The 21589-nt window shown below is 47.4% G+C and overlaps 1 protein-coding gene across 8 annotated transcripts in view; it reads left to right on the plus strand.

Moving 5' to 3' along the window:
• FAM178B (family with sequence similarity 178 member B) overlaps positions 1–21589 on the plus strand; it is a 178660-nt gene that overhangs the window by 18755 nt on the left and 138316 nt on the right. For all 8 annotated transcript variants that reach the window (XR_014567558.1, XM_083753207.1, XM_083753206.1 and 5 more), the window contains 2 exons: positions 10048–10203; positions 19083–19188. Coding sequence is in view for 7 of the 8 variants with exons in the window: in XM_083753207.1 (XP_083609333.1) it covers positions 10048–10203; positions 19083–19188 (262 nt within the window). In the remaining variant the exon portion in view is untranslated. The remainder of the gene's footprint in view (positions 1–10047; positions 10204–19082; positions 19189–21589) is intronic.

Consider the following 21589-nt stretch of genomic DNA (forward strand, 5'->3'; position numbering starts at 1 on the left):
GCTGTTCCCACAGAATGCAGTAAGATGCAGAATGCAGTGGCCGTTTCCTCAAAACAATAATTTAAAAAGAGACGGATGACAAAGGAGGGACCTGTGAGGAGTGGAAGGTCTTAGGAACTCTCTACCTGGCCTGGCTATTTTTCCGCCTAACCCAGTGCTGTCTACTCTGACTGGCAGAGGCGCTTCCATGCCTCAGGCAATGAGAAATCTTTGCTGTTGCCTGCTGCTGGCAAGACAGGAAAATGCCAAATGTTTAAAGCACACTTAAAACACATGGCTTTCCTCAAATAATTCTGGGAACTGTGGTTTGTTAAGAGTGCTGGGAATTGTATCTCTGTAGGGGATAAACTGCAGTTCCCAGGATTTTTCCTTTTGGCTGAGGGAGCAAGACAAGAACCCCCTCTTCTTTTCAGAACCCCCTCTTCTGGAAGAGTTCTCCTCATGGAGGTTTGCTTCTATTTGCGACACTAGCTGAGGACGTTTCTCCTCTCCCAGGCCTTTGCGTGTTAGTTCCTGTGGCAGCTAGTGGTGCCTTTCTGGGGGATTCCTTGGTGGTGAAGCCTCTGGGGTTTTGGAGGGCTTTGATCATAGACTCCCAATCTGCAAGCCCCCTTGGTCCACCTTGCCCATTTGTGTCTCGTGCCCCAAGACAGAGATGAATCAGGAGCCTTCTTCCTTTATCCCTCATCTGGGCCAGGATAGACAAGGATAACTGAGCACAATTGTCCATCCTTATCCATGTTAGACCACCACAATGTGTTCTGAAGCTGTTTTTGAGGGCTCCTTGAAGTCTGTTCAACTGCCAGGTTGCTGAACAGGAAACATATGAGCTCCACTCGTGTCAAGCTGGGTCTTCCCAGTTCTAACACCTGCTCCATCCATCCATTCCTCTGACCATTTGCTTGGGCACCCAAGACTTTATTTTGGTGCCCAAGAGCCAGACTTGACATGACGTGGAAGATCTGCGACTGGACCTCCCCATAGGAATGGAAGAGTCCTGGGAGAGAGGTTTAATGGTGCTTAATGGTGGGGCTGGCCCCATGCTCTCCCCTCCACCAAACCTTCTTTCCCGCTTCCTCTGTTTTGGCTCTGCACAGGATTAGAGAGGAAAGGCCACAGTTCTCCTTCCAGGCGAGGCCCCCTGTATCTGGGCGAGGCCCCCTGTTTATTGCACTGGCACAGATCCGCAATCGCAACCTGTCAGTGGAGTTGTTTTCTGCATGCAGTCATTATCCTACTTCTCTTGTGAGTGTTGCTTCAAAACTCATCAGTTCAGGAGCCCTGCTGGGGGCAGAGATTAAAGGAGAAATCAATCCAGTGGTTTGCTGTTAATCTTCCTCACTTTCTCCAGAATTCCAGCCAGAGAAATGCTGGTCAGCACTTTAGGCTAACGGGAAAGCGAACCCGAGCAAAATTGGTTGGTCTTTTTAGCTGTATCATATCATTCCTTTGCCTAGTGCTTTAAAGCCTTGCTACACTTGCTTGGAAAAAAAATATCTGTTGTTTCCTTGGGATTTACTTGCAGGAAAATACGCTCAGTTCAATGCAGCTGCTTTTACCGATGGAGCCCTGAGGCTTGCCAAAAGCCAATCAGGGAGGGCATTCCGGTCACAGTTTTCGTATGGATCATTGTTACTACATGCCAACAAACTCTGCCTGCTGACTTAGAACCTAGAAGAGGGCAAGGGACACCCAAGCGATTTGTTGAAAGTATTTATACTCCCAGAGTGGCTTGCAGGCAGGCAGGCAGGCAGGCAGGCAGATATACAGATGATAGCTCCTCAGCAGCAGAGCATCTGCTTGGCATGCAGAAGGTTGCAGGTTGAATTCCTGGCATCTCCAGGTAAGGCTGGGAATGGTTTCCTGTCTGAAACCCAGGAGAGCTGCTGCCAGTCAGTGTTGAAAAGCTGCGCTTGATGGACCAATGGCCTGACTGCACTAAGCCTCTTCTGATGTTTCCATACCCAAAAGGACACCACCCCCCCAACTAGAATTTGCAGCCTTTGATCTTTTTGAGTTGCTTAAACATTCATGGCCACCATCCTGCTCTTCTTTTAAGGATGTGCAGGGCAAGGCAGATGCAGTGGCGTAGCAAGTGGTACCCGGTGCAGAAAATTTCTTGTCCCCCCCCCCCAATTGAACCTACAGTTGCAAGTGTTATTTTCTGGTTTATTTACTTAACAAGGTGAGCATAAGCACTTAAAACCATTTCCCCCTAACTTTGTTCTCTGCAAATTTTGAAATTGCATCGTCAAAATCAGTTCCTTTCGCTACTTGGTTTTCAACTGACAAGATGGCTAAGCCAGAGAGCCGAGCTTGGCTCACAGTGGACCTAAGATAACTCCTGACTGAGCATTTTATCCTTACAACAACAACCTTGTGAGGCAGCTCAGACTGAGAGGGAGCGGCCTGCCCAAGGTCACCCAGTAAATTTCTTGGCTGAATGGGGATTTGAATTCTGGTCTCTCGACCAGGTCCTGGCCCTTCACTCTAAGCACTACTGGACCATACTTTTGTTTAGCCATAGTCTCCTAGAGTGAGCCTCATTGGCAATGGCTGTAAAATGGAACCAAGTCCCCTTGCATGTAGTGTGCAGCAGAAAACTCAGGGCAGGGATGCTGCAGCCTATTGTGGCTCTTATCTGAAGAGCACACCTGCCTGAAACATGCATTTCCAAAACCCACCCCAGCCTTACATGTCTCTTTTTTATATATATAAATAATTTTTATTATTTTCCATTACAAATATACAATTCTGCCAAATTTTCACAATTTTAGTTGTTTTTAGAGTTCCTTCGGCTTCTCTGACAATCCCAGCCTTACATTTCTCAGTGTGCACTTTGCAAAACCCTGAAGCCCAAGTTTCACTCATCCTTTTTTAAAAAAATAATATTTATTAAAGTTTCAAAAAAGTTACAAAAATGAGAAGAAAAAAAGAGAAACAAAAAATACAAAATACAGGAAAATAAAAACAATTAAAAACAAACCAGTCTTTCCATGTCTTGTCTTTCATTTGCTTGTTTCCCTGACCTCCTCACACCTCCCTTTTTTGTATTCTAGTTCAATAGTTTTTTCAGCAAGTCCTTACCATTTTTGCTTTTATCTTAATATTTTATCTTAATATATTGTAACTTTACATTTTCACCTGTTAACAGTCCATTTTTACATACCCCTTTGTAACATTACTGCTAAAACCACATAACTTCATTCCAGCATCCTTCTAACATTCCTTAATTTTACAGTATTTCTGTAGATAGTCTTTAAATTTCTTCCAATCTTCTTCTACCGACTCTTCTCCCTGGTCTCGGATTCTGCCAGTCATTTCCACCAGTTCCATGTAGTCCATCAACTTCATCTGCCATTCTTCCCGGGTGGGTAAATCTTGTGTCTTCCAATACTTTGCGATGAGTATTCTTGCTGCTGTTGTTGCATACATAAAAAAAGTTCTATCCTTCTTTAACCGATTGGCCAACCATGCCCAGGAGAAAGGCCTCTGGTTTCTTCAGGAAGGTATATTTAAATACCTTTTTCATTTCATTATAGATCATCTCCCAGAAAGCCTTAATCCTCGGGCACGTCCACCAAAGGTGAAAGAATGTACCTTCATTTTCTTTACATTTCCAGCACTTATTATCGGGCAAATGATATATTTTTGCAAGCTTGACTGGTGTCATGTACCACCTGTATATCATTTTCATAATATTCTCTCTTAAGGCATTACATGCCGTAAATTTCATACCTGTGGTCCATAACTGTTCCCCGTCAGCCAACATAATGTTATGTCCGACATCCTGTGCCCATTTTATCATAGCAGATTTCACCGTTTCATCCTGAGTATTCCATTTCAACAGCAAGCTATACATTCTTGATAATATCTTAGTTTTGGGATCTAACAGTTCTGTTTCCAATTTTGATTTTTCCACCTGGAAGCCAATTTTCTTGTCCAAACTGTAAGCCTCCCTTATTTGATAATAATGAAGCCAATCTCGCACTTTGTCTTTTAGTTTCTCAAAGCTCTGCAATTTCAATTTATCTCCTTCTTTCCAAAATCTCCCAATATTTTGGCCATTTGGCCTCCATATTGAGCTTTTTCTGAGCCTTCGCTTCCATCGGTGACAACCACCTTCGGGTTTTATTTTCAAGTAGATCTTTATATCTTATCCAGACATTGAATAATGCTTTCCCGACAATATGGTTTTTAAATGCTTTATGTGCTTTGACCTTATCATACCACAAATATGCATGCCACCCAAATACATTATTGAAACCTTCTAGGTCCAAAATGTCTGTGTTCTCAAGACGCAGCCATTCTTTCAGCCAGCAAAATGCAGCTGATTCACTGTGTGTTGCCATTGGCTGTCTCTTTAAGAAGCCGGCAGAACCCAAGCCAAGAAGGAGGGATAAGGAAGTTGGGGGGAAAACACTTTTTATTAAGTGTAGGCTGTTGTATAAAAGAGGCACATCTTTGCTACTCATAAAAAATGTATTCCCACGTCTCTTGAAAACACATAATTGAAGGGGGAGGAAATTAAATCAATGGACTCTTTTGGGGTTTCTGGCAGAGGCAAGGGTTGGGGGCTATCTCTGTCCAGATAAGAGTTACAGTTGATTTCTTTGCATAAACTGGGTTCTTTTGTTTTGTTTTTTAATGCTGTTAATCATGGAGGCCACTTGGTCCTCCAGTGACAATGCCAGATCCAAGAGCACTCTCAGATTACAAACCTGATCCCTTTAGGCCAGTGTGGTGTAACCTGCTCCAGAATAGGCTGAACACTAGGAGGCTGGATGAGACAAACCACCAACAAATCTCCCTTTTGTCAGGTTTATTGACTATCACAGGGTAGTCCAAAGCACAACACAGCCATTTGTGATACATTTCCAAAGCTGGGTGAGCAGGGTGGATTTGATTTAAATCACAGTTTAAACCACAATTTCATAGAATCATAGAATCATAGAGTTGGAAGAGACCACAAGGGCCATCGAGTCCAACCCCCTGCCAAGCAGGAAACACCATCAGAGCACTCCTGACATATGGTTGTCAAGTCTCTGCTTTGTTGTTGTTGTTTAGTCGTTTAGTCGTGTCCGACTCTTCGTGACCCCATGGACCAGAGAACGCCAGGCACCTCTGTCCTCCACTGCCTCCCGCAGTTTGGTCAAACTCATGCTGGTAACCTCGAAAACACTATCCAACCATCTCGTCCTCTGCCGTCCCCTTATCCTTGTGCCCTCCATCTTTCCCAGCATCAGGGTCTTCTCCAGGGAGTCTTCTCTTCTCATGAGGTGGCCAAAGTACTGGAGCCTCAGCTTCACAATCTGTCCTTCCAGTGAGCACTCAGGGTTGATTTCCTTCAGTATGGAGAGGTTTGATCTTCTTGCAGTCCATGGGACTCTCAAGAGTCTCCTCCAGCACCATAATTCAAAAGCATCAATTCTTCGGCGATCAGCCTTCTTTATGGTCCAGCTCTCACTTCCATACATCACTACTGGGAAAACCATAGCTTTAACTATACGAACCTTTGTTGGCAAGGTGATGTCTCTACTTCTCAAGATGCTGTCTAGGCCTGTCATTGCCCTTCTCCCAAGAAGCAGGCGTCTTTTAATTTCGTGGCTGCTGTCACCATCTGCAGTGATCATTGAGCCCAAGAAAGTAAAATCTCTCACTACCTCCATTTCTTCCCCTTCTATTTGCCAGGAGGTGATGGGACCAGTGGCCATGATCTTCGTTTTTTTGATGTTGAGCTTCAGACCATATTTTGCGCTCTCCTCTTTCACCCTCATTAAAAGGTTCTTTAATTCCTCCTCACTTTCTGCCATCAAGGTTGTGTCATCTGCATATCTGAGGTTGTTGATATTTCTTCCGGCAATCTTAATTCCGGCTAGGGATTCATCCAGCCCAGCCTTTCGCATGATGAATTCTGCATATAAGTTAAATAAGCAGGGAGACAAAATACAGCCTTGTTGTACTCCTTTCCCAATTTTGAACCAATCAGTTGTTCCATATCCAGTTCTAACTGTAGCTTCTTGTCCCACATAGAGATTTCTCAGGAGACAGATGAGGTGATCTGGCACTCCCATTTCTTTAAGAACTTGCCATAGTTTGCCGTGGTCGACACAGTCAAAGGCTTTTGCATAGTCAATGAAGCAGAAGTAGATGTCTTTCTGGAACTCTCTAGCTTTCTCCATAATCCAGCGCATGTTTGCAATTTGGTCTCTGGTTCCTCTGCCTCTTCTAAATCCAGCTTGCACTTCTGGGAGTTCTCGGTCCACATACTGCTTGAGCCTTCCTTGTAGAATTTTAAGCATAACCTTACTGGCGTGTGAAATGAGTGCAATTGTGCGGTAGTTGGAGCATTCTTTGGCACTGCGCTTCTTTGGGATTGGGATGTAGACTGATCTTCTCCAATCTTCTGGCCACTGCTGAGTTTTCCAAACTTGCTGGCATATTGAGTGTAGCACCTTAACAGCATCATCTTTTAAAATTTTAAATAGTTCAGCTGGAATACCATCACTTCCACTGGCCTTGTTATTTGCAGTGCTTTCTAAGGCCCATTTGACTTCACTCTCCAGGATGTCTGGCTCAAGGTCAGCAACCACACTACCTGGGGTATACGAGACATCCATTTCTTTCTGGTATAATTCCTCTGTGTATTCTTGCCACCTCTTCTTGATGTCTTCTGCTTCTGTTAGGTCCTTTCCACTTTTGTCCTTTATTATGGAAATCTTTGTACGAAATGTTCCTTTCATATCTCCAATTTTCTTGAACAGATCTCTGGTTCTTCCCATTCTATTGCTTTCCTCTATTTCTTTGCATTGCTCGTTTAAGAAGGTCTTCTTGTCTCTCCTTGCTATTCTTTGGAAATCTGCATTCAATTTCCTGTATCTTTCACCATCTCCCTCACATTTTGCTTGCCTTCTCTCCCCCGCTATTTGTAAGGCCTCATTGGACAGCCACTTTGCTTTCTTGCATTTCCTTTTCATTGGGATGGTTTTCGTTGCTGCCTCCTGTATAATGTTACGAGCCTCCATCCATAGTTCTTCAGGCATTCTGTCCACCAAATCTAAATCCTTAAACCTGTTCCTCACTTCCACTGTGTATTCATAAGGGATTTGACTTAGATTGTATCTTACCGGCCCAGTGGTTTTTCCTACTTTCTTCATTTTAAGCTTGAATTTTGCTATAAGAAGCTGATGATCTGAGCCACAGTCAGCTCCAGGTCTTGTTTTTGCTGACTGTATACAGCTTCTCCATCTTTGGCTGCAGAGAATATAATCAATCTGATTTCGATGCTGCCCATCTGGTGATGTCCATGTGTAGAGTCGTCTCTTGTGTTGTTGGAAAAGCGTGTTTGTGATGACCAGCTTGTTCTCTTGACAGAACTCTATTAGCCTTTGCCCTGCTTCGTTTTGATCTCCAAGGCCAAACTTGCCAGTTGTTCCTTTTATCTCTTGACTCCCTACTTTAGCATTCCAATCCCCTATAATGAGAAGAACATCCTTCTTTGGTGTCACTTCTATAAGGTCTTGTAAGTCTTCATAGAATTGGTCAATTTCAGTTTCTTCAGCACAAGTAGTTGGTGCATAAACGTGGATTACTGTAATGTTAAAAGGTCTGCCTTGGATTCGTATCGAGATCATTCTATCATTTTTGAGATTGCATCCCAGTACAGCTTTCACCACTCTTTTGTTGACTATGAGGGCCACTCCATTTCTTTTACGGGTTTCTTGCCCACAGTAGTAGATATGATGGTCATCCGAACTGAATTCACCCATTCCCGTCCATTTTAGTTCACTGATGCCCAGGATGTCAATATTTATTCTTGTCATCTCACTTTTGACCACCTCCAACTTACCCAGGTTCATGGTTCTTACATTCCAGGTTCCTATGCAATATTTTTCTTTACAGCATTGGACTTTCCTTTCACTTCCAGGCATATCCGCAACTGAGCGTCCTTTCGGCTTTGGCCCAGCCGCTTCATCAGCTCTGGATCTACTTGTACTTGCCCTCTGCTCTTCCCCAGTAGCATGTTGGACGCCTTCCGACCTAAGGGGCTCATCTTCCAGCATCATATCTTTTATATGCCTGTTGTCTTTGTCCATGGAGTTTTCTTGGCAGGGATACTGGAGTGGCTTGCCGGTTCCTCCTCCAGGTGGATCACGTTTGGTCAAAACTCTCCACTATGACCTGTTCATCTTGGGTGCCCTGCTCGGCATAGTTCATAGCTTCTCTGAGTTCTTCAAGCCCCTTCGCCACAGAGAAGCTATGAACTATGCCGAGCAGGGCACCCAAGATGAAGGGGAAAGCCTCTGCTTAAAGACCTCCAAAGAAGGAGACTCCACCACACTCCTTGGCAGCAAATTCCACTGTTGAACAGCTCTTACTGTCAGGAAGTTCTTCCTAATGTTTAGGTGGAATCTTCTTTCTTGTAGTTTGGAACCATTGTTCCGTGTCCGCTTCTCTGGAGCAGCAGAAAACAACCTTTCTCCCTCCTCTATGTGACATTCTTTTATATATTTGAACATGGCTATCATATCACCCCTTAACCTCCTCTTCTCCAGGCTAAACATGCCCAGCTCCCTTAGCCGTTCCTCATAAGGCATCGTTTCCAGGCCTTTGACCATTTTGGTAGCCCTCCTCTGGACACGTTCCAGTTTGTCAGTGTCCTTCTTGAACTGTGATGCCCAGAACTGGACACAGTACTCCAAGTGAGGTCTGACCAGAGCAGAATACAGTGGCACTATTACTTCCCTTGATCTAGATGCTATACTCCTATTGATGCAGCCCAGAATTGCATTGGCTTTTTTAGCTGCCGCGTCACACTGTTGGCTCATGTCAAGTTTGTGGTCAACCAAGACTCCTAGATCCTTTTAATCCAATTTAATCCAATTTAAATCACTAGTCAGTAAGACTCGATTTAAATCACTTTTTTTTTCCTAACAGAAAGACTCATTCTTGCTGGTATAATCTTAATTTTTACAACCGGATGAAGGTTTCATTTTTGGAATAATAAATGCTACCTACACGGAGGGGAGACTGGGGGCAAAGGGGAGGCCAGCCTGCCGAGCACCCAGGGCTGCGCTGTGCTGCTCCTCCCAGTGCCACATGTGGGCAAAATGGGGCTGGTGCCATTGTCCCGCGTGCTCCACTTTCGGAGGCAGCAGGGGCTTCTCGGAGGGGGGTCAGGGCCCAAAGGGGGCGCGCGGGACAGGCAATGTCCTCGGCCTCGGCAGGCCGCTGCAGCGGCCCGGGAAGTTGGGCTGGAGGGAAACAAAATGAGACTGGGCTGAGCAGCACCGGCCCTTTCCTTTCCTTCACCCGGCCCCCAGGCTGCAGCCAATTGGCCAGCTGGGTTGGGGGCAGGGCGAAGACCCCAAGGCAAGGAGGGTGGCGTCCGGGACCTGGGAAGCCCCGTGCCAGGTTGCAAACCCTGCCCACCTCTTGGAGGGGGCGGTAATTGTTGATAATTGTGTCACCCCCCCTCAGGGTTGACACCCGGGGCGGCCTGCCCCACTGCCACCCCCTTCCTACGCCTCTGTGCAGCTGAGGAGAGGCGTCCTGTATCCGTGACCCTCTGCCTTGGAGCTCAGTGGCAGAGCACCTGATGAGCATACAGACACCCCAGATCCCTGCATCTCCAGCCGTAGCTGGGAAGGGGTCCCTGGGAAAGCCTGAAACCCTGGAGACCTGCTACCAGCATAGAGTGCTGTGCTCAAGGGACATAAGAGCCTAAGAAGAGCCTGCAGGATCAGGCCCATGGCCCCTCTAGCCCAGCATCCTGTTCTGACAGTGGCCAACCAGGTGCCTGTGGGAAACCAGGGAGCAGAACCTGAGCCCAAGAGCAGCCCTCTCCCCTCTCGTGGTTTCCAGCAAGTGGCATTTGGGAGCCGAGTCATCATGGCTGGGAGCCACCGCTAGCTCTCTCCTCCAGAATCTGAGTCAGGACAAGCCAGCTTCCTATGTTCCTGCCTCACAGTTTCCCATTTGAAAGCCAGTGTAACTATTTCCTTCTTGCAGCTGTTTCTAAAAGGCTGGTTTTCCTCCTCTTCCCAGGTTCCTCCTGGAGCAGTTCCTTGTCAGCCAGGCCACAATCCCAGCTGTTCATCCCGGGGAATGCATCTTCGTGTTGCCTCCCTACCTGAGGACGGCTTTGACCCTTGACACTGTTCGGCTGAAACCGCAGAATCAGCTAGAAAGATATTTCTTTGGGTGAGTTCTCTGTTCAACTGCAAGGTAAAGAATATATTGTGGGCCTCAAGGAAGTCACGGCTTCAGGCCAGAGGGTGCAGGAGGCCGGTTGATGTAGGTCTGGTGTTCACTGAGAGGGTCAAACCTGTCCCTGGTCTGTACCATTTCAGCCTGAAGGTCAGTGAATAGCTGAATGCCAGGGAGAAGAGATCCTGCCTAGACTTCTCTTTGACACGCTAGCTTTCTATGTGCAGGGATTCCCACCCACCCCTTCCCATAGAGGAGAAGAAGAAGAAGAAGAAGAAGAAGAAGAAGAAGAGGAGAAGAGTTTGGATTTGATATGCCGCTTTATCACTATCCGAAGGAGTATCAAAGCGGCTAACAATCTCCTTTCCCTTCCTCCCCCACAACAAACACTCTGTGGGGTGAGTGGGGCTGAGAGACGTCAGAGAAGTGTGACTGGCCCAAGGTCACCCAGCAGCTGCATGTGGAGGAGCGGAGACACGAACCCAGTTCCCCAGATTACAAGACTACCACTCTTAACCACTACACCACACTGGCTCTCGGTGTGGCTTCCATCATATTATCCTTCTGCCTGCAGTCTGAAATGGTGTAACTCAGGCACAAGTTGATCACCTCAGTGAGAACTAGGCCAGTCCCTTAGTCCACTCTTGCAAAATGCAGGGGATTCTATTTCTAAATCCACCTCTGAGGAGCGGTATACATTGGTATGGTACTGGAGATTTCGCCATGGCCTTGATCCAGGACTCCTTGGAGTTAGAGTCCTCTAGTCACTCCACTCCAAAGAGGAGATGGATTCATTACCTGGCCCTCCCCCTGTGTCGGTCTACGGACATCAGAGCCTGCCTCCGTTCCCCCAACCCCCCCAAAGAGACACACAGACTCCTTGGGGGACCAAGAGAGCCCTTTGGAAAGATCCTCGCAGCTGGGAACCCCATTACCCCCAAGGAACCAATGGCTGCAGATGTCAGTGCTGGTCCTGTGGCTGATCAGGAGGCAGCAGGGCTGGTCCTTCAGTAAGTGACTCCCTAGCTTTGCTATAAAGCTCAGCCTATGGCTACAGGACCTTGCTGAGCCGTGGAGGTAAGGCCTCAGTTGCAGGAGCACTAGCCATGGTCCTGAATCCACACGATGACCTCCCCCAAAGATGCCTTGCCTTGGGAACCAGAAATGCCCACCCTTCCTTTGCTTAGACCTTCGCCCCTCCTCAAGAGTGAGCATCCCCACAGATCCCGACATGCTTATTGTGGAAGTAGAAGCTGGAGGAAGATCACCTGTGGATCTTGGGGGCATGAGCCTGGAACTTCCTTGACTGAAACATCTCTCCGCTGAGGAACACTGCCTCTTACTGATCACATGACCTGACCCCTCATCTTTCGCAGCCTCCCGTGGGGCAGAAGTTGCTCTCGTCTCTTGCAGAAGAAGCCTCCTGTCCGCCCGCCCGCCTGCCCGCCCGCCTGCCCGCCTGCCTGCCTGCCACTTGCTGAGCATTTTACTCGCTCGAGTGAGTGATTTGAACGATGTGGACACAGATGATCTTCCCAGGTCAATGCTGCTTTCCCTGTCGCTGGAAATGGGGGGCCTGCGGCCATCGTGATAATTGGCTTCAAAACAGCTTAGGTTTGCTTCTGCTTCTCTTGCCTCTGTGTCGCCAGCCAGCGTATTATTTCAGCATCAGAATGAATAACTAATGGCCTTCTGCTTTGTTGGGGCAGCAGTGAGGCCTGGATCCTGGTGAACACATTAAGCCTTGGTGAAATTTGGAAGCAGTGAGGAATTGGGCAGAAGTGGTGGCCTCCACCAAGAACGCAGATTCATACTTTCAGTTTGCAAAGATGGGGAGTTTTTCTTTCCTTCCTCCTTCAGTGGAGGAACTGAATCTCTCCAGCTGTGGTGTGGCCCCCCTTAAAACCTGGTCCTCTTTTAGGTAGCCCCCAAGGCCCTGGTGGAAACAGAAGAAAATGCTAAGAGTTTATTTTGCTCTTTAAAGTTTTCACCATATGCAGAAGAGGCAACCAACTTTTAAAAAGCACCTTGCCTCTTCAGTAACACTGCTGTGCAACTGTGTTCTGCAGGGGCCATGGGCATATGAAATTGCAAGTCCATGGGTTTCCATGACAGTGTGACGGTGATTCAGATACCAAATAGTCTTGTTTCTGGAGTTGTAAAGAACCTTTTCAGACAATTGAGACAGGAAAATGGCAGAAGCAGACTTAATGTACTGTCAGTTTAGCTTGGTCTATTAATGCAACAAGAACTGTTCAAATCAAAGAACTGGCTAGCCTGGTGTTTTGCCTCTGACAGTGGCCAGCCACTACTGGAGCACACAGTTCCCATCGTTCAGTTCAGTTCCCATCGCTCTCTGCAAAGAAGGATTGATTGACAAACCACTCTGAAAAATGTAGCTCTGTGAAGGGAGAAGCTGTCTCCCAACACCTCTCAGCACCTTTAACAACTACACTTCCCAGGCGTCTCTGGGGAAACCCACAACTGCTGAATGTGGCAGGATGCCTCTTTAAATGCGTAGTGCAGCTGGGACCTGATTCCTTCCATGGGGGTTTTGCCCAGGGAAGTGGCTGGCATTTCCTTTGCCTGTCTTGGTGGGTAGAAATGACATTCATGCCTGTCAGCGGATGTTCCTGATTCAGGGTGTGCATCTCTCCTGCCCTCCCTCTGTCAACCGCACAACTCCCCTCTTGTCTGACATCCTTGCAATTCCGCTTCCAACAGTGCCGTGCAGCTCCTCCAATTAGCAGAGCCAATGCGGGCTAATTACTGTCAGAATCTCGTTCAGTGCAGCGGTTTCCCTCCCCCCCCCCCCACCGCCCTGCTTGGTTGGAGCTGAGCAAAGCAGTCGCTTCATTGTTAATCTGGCGCAGGCTCCACTGTGCTCTGGGGGGGGGGGCGGGCTCTCAATTGCCATTTATCATAGGGATGATGTGCGTTACAGGTAACCTACTTTTGCAGCTCTGCTAGAATATTCACGAGTTTGTGCTGCACATATTCCCATACAAATGAGCACATGGACAAGGCACATGCGTAAAACACACATGTAGAGTGAAAGGAAGCACTCTGGTTGCAGTCCAGCCTGCCCATAGTGTGCTTCCAGGTGGGGCTCAGTGTTGCCAGCAGGTGTTCTTAATTTTCTGTAGAAAGGATAAATCTGGATTATATGAGGGGGAAACTACGGGCTGGCACATTGAACCCAATGGCGTCACATGGGCACTGCAGAAAACCCTGTGCCATCCTGTCTCAAAGCTCCTGTGCAATCAAAGGCACAAGCATATTGTCTCTGCATGCGATGAAGATTGAGCCAAGAGATGGACATATCCATCCATGTCAGTTTCACATGTGCTCATTCATATAAACCTGTGTTGTCATTTTTCTGCAGGGGACGGTTGCTGTGGCAGCAGACCAAGGTGTTCTGGATTAACTAATCCAGAATAAAGATTGTCTCGCTTCAGTGTTCACTGTGTCTTTCTCAGATTAAATTCCCAATCCTGCAAAGGTCTACCCGGCAGTAAACCCCACTGGGTTTGATGGGGTCACACTTGAGTATACAAAGGATTTTTTCATATTTGTATTTTTTGATACAACAGAACAAAATAGCTCCAGTTCCGGAAAAGGTAATTCCCTGTTGGCTTCGCTGAGCTGTACACACCCACACATATATATGTCGGAAGCCTACCAATTTGTTCTCAGGCAGCTGGGGAGAAATTTCTTTTTCTTGTCATGCAACCCAGAAAGAGGTAAAAAGAAAGAAAGAAAACGCAGCACACTGATTTATTTTTATCAAATAAAATACTGCCAATCATTCTAAAATTACATAGGAAGAGGTAAAAAAAAGAAGATTTTAAAAAGAAAATATGCCAAGGAGTAAGGAGAAAATTTACAGGAAGGAAGGAACTGTGATAGGATGCAAGAACGGGGCAGTTTCAGAAGGTCTTGGGGGCAGCGTAAAAGTAGGTTGAGTATGGATGTGGCTGCCCGGTTGTAGGCTAGATTGCTGTACTTCTTGGAGCATCCTCAGTGGCATTTCCCGTTCACATTCCCTTCTTCCAGTGATAATCTGTCTCTTACCACGTAGGAGCTTCAGCAGCATCTGAGAGAACTTGGACAGAGACTGAGCTTGGCTGTCACTGCCAGGCTCCAGCCAAACCGTCAGCGCTTTCCAAACAGTGTGTTGCGACATGTTAATGTGTCGGCTGTAGTGTGTAGGTGTGTTGCGCAAAAGCTCCCCGTGCTCCTGCCAGGGTTGCAAAGGGGTTAGTTTAAACTCTGGTTTGCTAGTAAAACTGATTTGCTGTGTCGCAAAATAATGCATGTCTTAAGACTGTGTCACCAACAAGAAAAATTAGGAAAGCTTTTGAAATATACTCAGAGTCGCAAAGTGATTTCCTGCTCTTTATTCAGCTCATAGTGGTGAGGAGGAATGAATGAAAGTCCCCTCAAAGTATCTGCTTTATATACATTATTTACACAATGGGCTGCAAATGATTGGCTAATTCCGGAATTCTACTGTAAGCCAATCAGGTTGTGGATTCACTTCTATCTGGAGCTGGATTGGGTGGCTCCTGGTGGATTTTCTTGAGGAAAGTGCAAAAATGTGGAAAACTGAAGTTAGGATTGGAAAAACAAGAAACTGAAATGGAGACATTGGCCTGCTTTGGTTCCTGGCTCCCACTGGACACTCAGCTCTGGCAGTGACTGAGCACCCAACATGCAAACAAGCCGCATTGTTACAACGGCGGCCGTCTTTCCCTTTCTAGTATCGTTTGGGTTGTGTGCCAAGTCTCTGAATCCTGGACTAGGACGTTTCTGCATGGAAATGCCCTCCTGACACCCCTCAAGTCCCGACACCCGCTCTGTCATTTATACAGGCTTGCACAGCACATTTCATTAGCATGTGCACCCAAGGAATTTATTTAGTTCAACAAAGGAGAGAATTGGGGGGAAATTGCAAGACAAACAAAGAAGGACAAGGAAGAGTAAAGAGGCAAAAAGCTAACAAAACGTCTACAACAAGAGCAGTCAAGAAGTCAAAACAGAATTTTTCCTGCAGGGAAAGAAGCTGTGCCAAGCTGACCGGGGGCAGGTAGATCTGGAGGGCCAAGGGCAGGTGGGGGGCTTCTCCTCCTCCTTGCTTGCGTGCCATAAAAGCAGCCTCTCATCCCCACTAATATCTCTCCACAAAAGGCGGCAAGCAGAGCTCAGGTGGAGACAGAGCCATGAGACAAACACAGGCAGAAGGAAAAGGCTGGAATGGATCTGCAGCTTCTGTCTGTGCCAACAACAACAAAAATTTATTATTTATACCCCGCCCACCTGGCTGGGTTTCCCCAGCCACTCTGCAAGCGGCCTCTTCCCTTACCACTGCTTCCAGAGGCAGACACAGGTAGAACCCTTTTCTTCTTCTGTGTCTCTCTCTGCTCCCCCCCCCACCTTTGTTGCTCTCCCCTTGCCACTCCCCACAAGTCGTGGCAACTGAGGGAGCCGAGCTGCCACTCCGTGCTCCTTGCCACAAATCCCAAATCTTTTTGAAACACCCTGTGTGCATCCCTATACAGTGGTACCTCGGGTTAAGTACTTAATTCGTTCCGGAGGTCCGTTCTTAACCTGAAACTGTTCTTAACCTGAAGCACCACTTTAGCTAATGGGGCCTGCTGCTGCTGCCGTGCCGCCGGAGCATGATTTCTGTTCTCATCCTGAAGCAATGTTCTTAACCTGAAGCACTATTTCTGGGTTAGCGGAGTCTGTAACCTGAAGCGTATGTAACCTGAAACATATGTAACCTCAGGTCATCACTTACCTTGGCCCCAGGTTGCTCTCCTGGCTGCAGGGGCATTGCTGAGTACATAAGAGATTCAGGGCACTGACCCCTAGATACATATTTGCACATGTTGCCTAATAGGTACAGACGTAACTTTAGCTAGAAAGCAAGCTAGAAACTTTGGCTAGAAAGCAAGCCAACTAATTTCCCAATCAAATCACCCTAGGTGAATTCCCCAATTAATCTGCCACCCCAACCCCAGATCGCTCCAAATCAGATCTGCTTCAATGCACTCATATCCCCCACAGGAATCTCTAGATAAAGTCATCCTAATTTATTTCCCCAAATTTAATACCTTACTGCATAACCCAGATCACACACACCCAATTTTACTTCCCCGAAATTCATCAAGTAATATTCAGCGCTTTTACTACTACAACAACAACCCCGCACACACATCATTTGGGGTCTCATGAGCCCCCCCTACCACCCCCCCACCCATGAGTCACTTTTCCTTCTTGGATTCTCCTTGAACAGAATTGGCCTTTGGGAGCCTGTGGTCCTGGCTAGGCTGATCTAATACCTACATCAGCTCCACACACGCAATTAACCTCTGACCTGGCCTATATTTAAATGCCCTTTTCATTATCCGACAAAGGCCCTTTGGATTCCAAGGACACGAGGCAAGTCTGTGCTTTCCTTGTAACTCCATGCTCATCAATCCCCTTTATGTCAGGATCCAGCCTCGCTCCCCTAAGGGCTGACGCTGGACTGGCTGGGAGACAGGCAAGGGGAATTGGAGGCCAGAGCAGCCCGAGCCCAGCAGCTGGAATTTCGGACAAGTCACATAGCCTATTGAGAGGCCTCCAGACAGGCAGGAAGTGGGGCACAAGGAGACCAGCTCATCTTCCTTTGTGCAATTAAAAGAAGAGTTGCAGCTGGATGACCCTGAAGTGATTGATACTCTGCAGAATTTGCTGGCTTTGTGTTTGGAGGAAAACAGATTCAACATTTAAGAACAGTAGAGCCCTTTTGAAAGCGTTCCCCCCTCTTTCAGTACATGTGTGCCCTTTTCTGTTCTGGGGCAAGCTCTAGAAACCAAATTCCCCATATTTGGAACCGGGGTGGAGGGACTAGTTGTGGAGGGTGCCTCTTGGCTAGTGCCTGTGACAGCGCCAACTCACTTTATGCTGCAATTCCTAGAGCCCCCTGATTCCTTGGTTCTGGGGGCAAAATGAGTTGTTCTTCATGGAGTAAAGTTCCACTGGACCCTTCCTATCCTCCACCCATCCGACAAAGAAAAAAATGTGTTTGCGTTTCACTTTTGCATGCGTGAATCTGAATGCAAACTCTGCGTTTCAGAGAATAAAGACTCTTTTTTCCTAGCAAGCCAGAACCGGGAGCTCTTTTCGTTTCCAAATTTGCAGCAATTCCTGCTGAGGAGAAATTCATCAAATTGCCTAGACGCAGTCAGGGAGCGGAATGACAGCCTGCGTGGCCCAGGGGGGAACCATCACTACGGATCATTATGTTCTGAGCAGCTTAAATATATTTTGTCCCAGAAAAGTATGGCATCAAATGCTCTGGAAAGATTTATTTGAAAAACAGCCGCTTTTAGGGGGGCCGCCGGGTGTCTTTTAAATTGTGTTTTCTCTTTAATGCACAAGACTTCTTCCTGCATCTTTTATTTTCACTTACAGGAGTTGTTTAGAAATAATGCTCTGAAGGAGTGACTGGCTTGGGGATTTTTTCCATTTCTGGGGTGCTTTTTTTCTTTGTTTACCTCCAACTTGATTTAGATGGATGGATTTGTGAGCCCCAGGAGAGCTTAGCACAGAATCACAAGAGGGCCCCCCCCCCCCTTGTCAAAAGGAGGCCTGGGGGAAAGGCTTCTCCTGAAGGCTATGTCCCCCTCACTCCTCCTCTCTGAAGAGCAGCCGTGTCCTTTGATCAATGAACAAAGTATGCAGAAGAGGAGTGGAGAACCTGTGGGTTACAACCCCCCCTTATCCCTGAGCATGGGAGGTGCCAGCTGGGCGGGGGGGGGGGGGTGCAGCCTGCAGCCTCCCAAGAACCAAAGGTTCCCCTTTCTGGCCACAGAGACAGCTCATTCACAAGACCCTGTTAGAGTGGGAAGGTGGGGTCTGCAAATACAGTCCAATCTAAGAGTTTGCCTGTTCCCAGCAGAAACCCCACACTTCCTTTTTCTTTTTAATAAGATTTTTAAAAGCTTTTTCATCATACAATAAGATAAAATAAATTAATCTGAAAAATTAATTAAGCTGAAACTGTTCTTAACCTGAGATAAAACTTTAGCTAATGGGGCCTCCTGCTGCCGCCGCGCGATTTCTGTTCTCATCCTGAAGCAAAGTTCTTAACCCGAGGTACTATTTCTGGGTTAGCAGAGTCTGTAACCTGAAGCATCTGTAACCCGAGGTACCACTGTAATAGCAACAAGAAATAAAAAGAAAAAGGACATCCAATTTTCCATCTGTCAAAACCCCACAATTTCCTCTGCAATTTAGGGAGCCGAGATATAGAACCATTTGGAAACATTTTCAGTTGTGCCCTCTCTGGTCTAGCTGCAGATGCTTCCTCCATCACAGGGTGGAGTCGGATCAGAACACAGGCCTTGCAGTCCCAGTACTCTGTTTCTGGAGTGTGAATGTGACGTCTTGCCCTGCTGTGCATCCTCAGGGTCTAATACAGAGGCATAAGGCCCCTGCAGGTGGAGGTTCTTAGCTGCTGTCGTAGTTCGTTCACTTCTGTGTTTCCTTTCTGCCTCCGCGCTTCAGGGGAGGGGTCGTGGGGCGCAGGCATCCACCTTGCATGCAGAGGTCCCAAGTGCAATCCCCAGCGTCTCCCGGTGCAGCTGCAAAAGTTTCCTGCCTGAAACCCCAGAGAGGCACTGCCAGTCAGCGTGGGCAGTACTGAGCTAGGCAGCCCCATGTTCAGACTCAGCAGAAGGCAGCTTCCTGCGTTGCGTTCATCTCCTAAGATGCCCCACCTATCCTGTGGGGCTGGGTTGAGATTTGAATGATGGTTGTTGGGGAAGCTCACAAGCCTATTGATCCTCAGTGCTCCGTCCCTTTCCCCTCTTTGCCTCCAGCGCTCCATTGGCCCTCCAGATGGCGCTCCTCCAAGACGGCTTCCTTGGCGCCCTGTACCACGGCACCTGCCCCTGCCCTCAGCCTCTCCTGCACTGGCTCTTCCAGGTAAGCCAAGCAGCCCACCTGCAGGCAGAAGGCCTGGCCACTAGATGGCAGCAGTGCCCAAGGCGGGACTGCCTTGGGAGGCGCCAGTCATCACCTTTTGAGCTCCCAATAGTTCAGGGCACACTGCCAGGACACTAATCAATTAGCATGGCTAATCCACTAAAACGTTAATCACTGGTTTTAGGATGCAAGTCTGGCTAATTGGGCAAGTCCTCAGCCTTGCGGAACAGGCGCCTTTGGGCTCCCCAAAGCACCTTTGCTTGACTAAGGACAATTGGGGCAGGGGGCGGTGGAGGGGATCCTGTATCTCCCAAGCGCATCAGGACTTTGCGAAAAGGGTGTTCAGTGCTGCTGGTGTGCCGAACAAGCCACACGTCGGTTGAAGTGACCAGTGCTAGCAAGCTGGCGCATATCTAGCATCATTGTTATGCCTAAAGGACCCTCCAAGTTGATTGAGAAGGAGGAACGGACTTGTAAATAATTGTTTGTCCCCTGTGGGGTGGAACTTGGTATTCATTTTTGTTTCTTTGTATTTTGCATTCTCTTTTTGTATTTTTATGTTGTGAACCACCCTGCAATCTTTGGATGGAGGGTGGCATACAAATTTGTGTATACTGGGGATAATGGGATTTGTGTGAATAAGGGGATTTATAGTCTGTGGCCTGGAGAGTCCACAGGTTAGTCATGCCAGCCTGATAGGGCATTGCCCATTTTGCAGATTTGATGGATGCAAAGGTGAAGATGGATGCAATCCTTTCAGAGCTGTGAGGCTGCTTTGAAGCACTCTGTTCAAAGCAGAGCCATGGCAATGCGGGGGCTAGCTGGGTGTTTTACTCTGGGTGAAGCCTCCAGAGGGGTGCATTGAGGCTTCCAGCCTGTGTGTGTGAGAGCAAATGCACTGGGTCTTTGACCTGGGTGAAATAAATCCTAGTTTCACCCCTCATTCAAAACATGCAGTTCCTGCCTCCCCACCCCTGGTTGAGCTCTGGAAAAGCAAAAGATTCTGAACATCCAAAACAGAAATCGATTATGATTGGTGCTGATTGGCTAACTCCCACCCTCACAGCAGCTTTGCACTTTTAAAAAATGATTTACGGTATTGTTTCAGGTGGTTATTAAAGTGACAAGTTTATGCAGTGCTTTAAAAGAAAAGGAAAAAGTGGACAGGCTGCATGAAGCATTTGAGGAATTTAGTTCACTGACTTGCATGTCTGTCACTGCAATTGCAAGCTGGAAGGAAGATGAATTTCCCTTGTGTCTGTGGGACAAGCTCACTGGAGCTCTTTTTCAGACTTTATGTCCATCTTCATCATCCAGAAATGGCCTTTCCTACATCATATGGCATGTTCAAACCACATCAAAATAGAATGCTGCAACTTTGCTTCCCTGCCTTTGAGGAAACTGTATTTCTTTGAGGGGTTTGGGAATGTCTAAAACTTCCTTAGTCTGGGTAGCTCCTTTGTGGGCCCTTTGCGGCCCAGATTCTGCATTTAGGCTGACTCCTCTCCTTCCCTTCTGGCTCCTTGATCCACCAGCCACCTGCTGATGGCACAAACTGCCTCCTTGCTCACTTGAAGTCCTGTCCAAGTTTTCTAGTTCCTGACCTTTCACCGGATTCTCCCTACATGTCCCATAACTGATTCTCCACCCACCCCAAACAATGAAGACTACAAACTTGACTTTCAAACAAACAAACAAACAAACAAACAAACAAACAAACACAGAAAGTTTAAACAGCTTCAAGTTCTCAGGTTGCCAAATTTTGTGTCATAGCAGATGATGATAGAACTGTATCTGTTCAGGCATTGCACACAACCCCTCTATTTGCAACATAGCTAAGGAAAAGCAGCTCTCAGAGAATATTACCAGGAACTTACTATGGAGTCCCCACATAATGTTGAGGAAGTCCTGTGGCCTTGGTGTGTCCAATATCACATTTGGTCTCGGCTGCTTTCCCACTTAGAAACAGGAGAGCGTTGGGTTCAGCTAGCCTAGCGTCCTCTTTCCAGCAGTGGCTGTGGGTAGCCTGATATCTCTGGGAAACCCAGAGCAGACCATGGAGGCCCAAGCCCTTTTGGGGTGGACTGTCTCTTAATCTGGTGTTTCTACTTACAGTATCTCTTGTGGCTAGGAGCAGGGGCGGACCCTGGGGTCTCAGATTTCAGCGGCACCCTGTGCAACACCAAAATTCAGTGCCCCTGCCTCTTGCCTTCCATTCTACATCATAGTAGTGACATTCCTTGAAGCGCCCCAAGACTTTGCGCCCAGTGTGCCATGCTCCTCTAAACCCGCCTCTGCTGGTAGACCCTGGTAGACCTCTCCTCTTCAAGTTTTCTAGTCCTCTTTTAAAACTACCCTGGACCCCCTCCAGACTGGTGTGTTTTTGCAGGTATATTCATTC

This window comes from Podarcis gaigeae (genome assembly GCF_964106915.1).
Source record: "Podarcis gaigeae genome assembly, chromosome: 8".
Lineage (NCBI taxonomy): Eukaryota > Metazoa > Chordata > Lepidosauria > Squamata > Lacertidae > Podarcis > Podarcis gaigeae.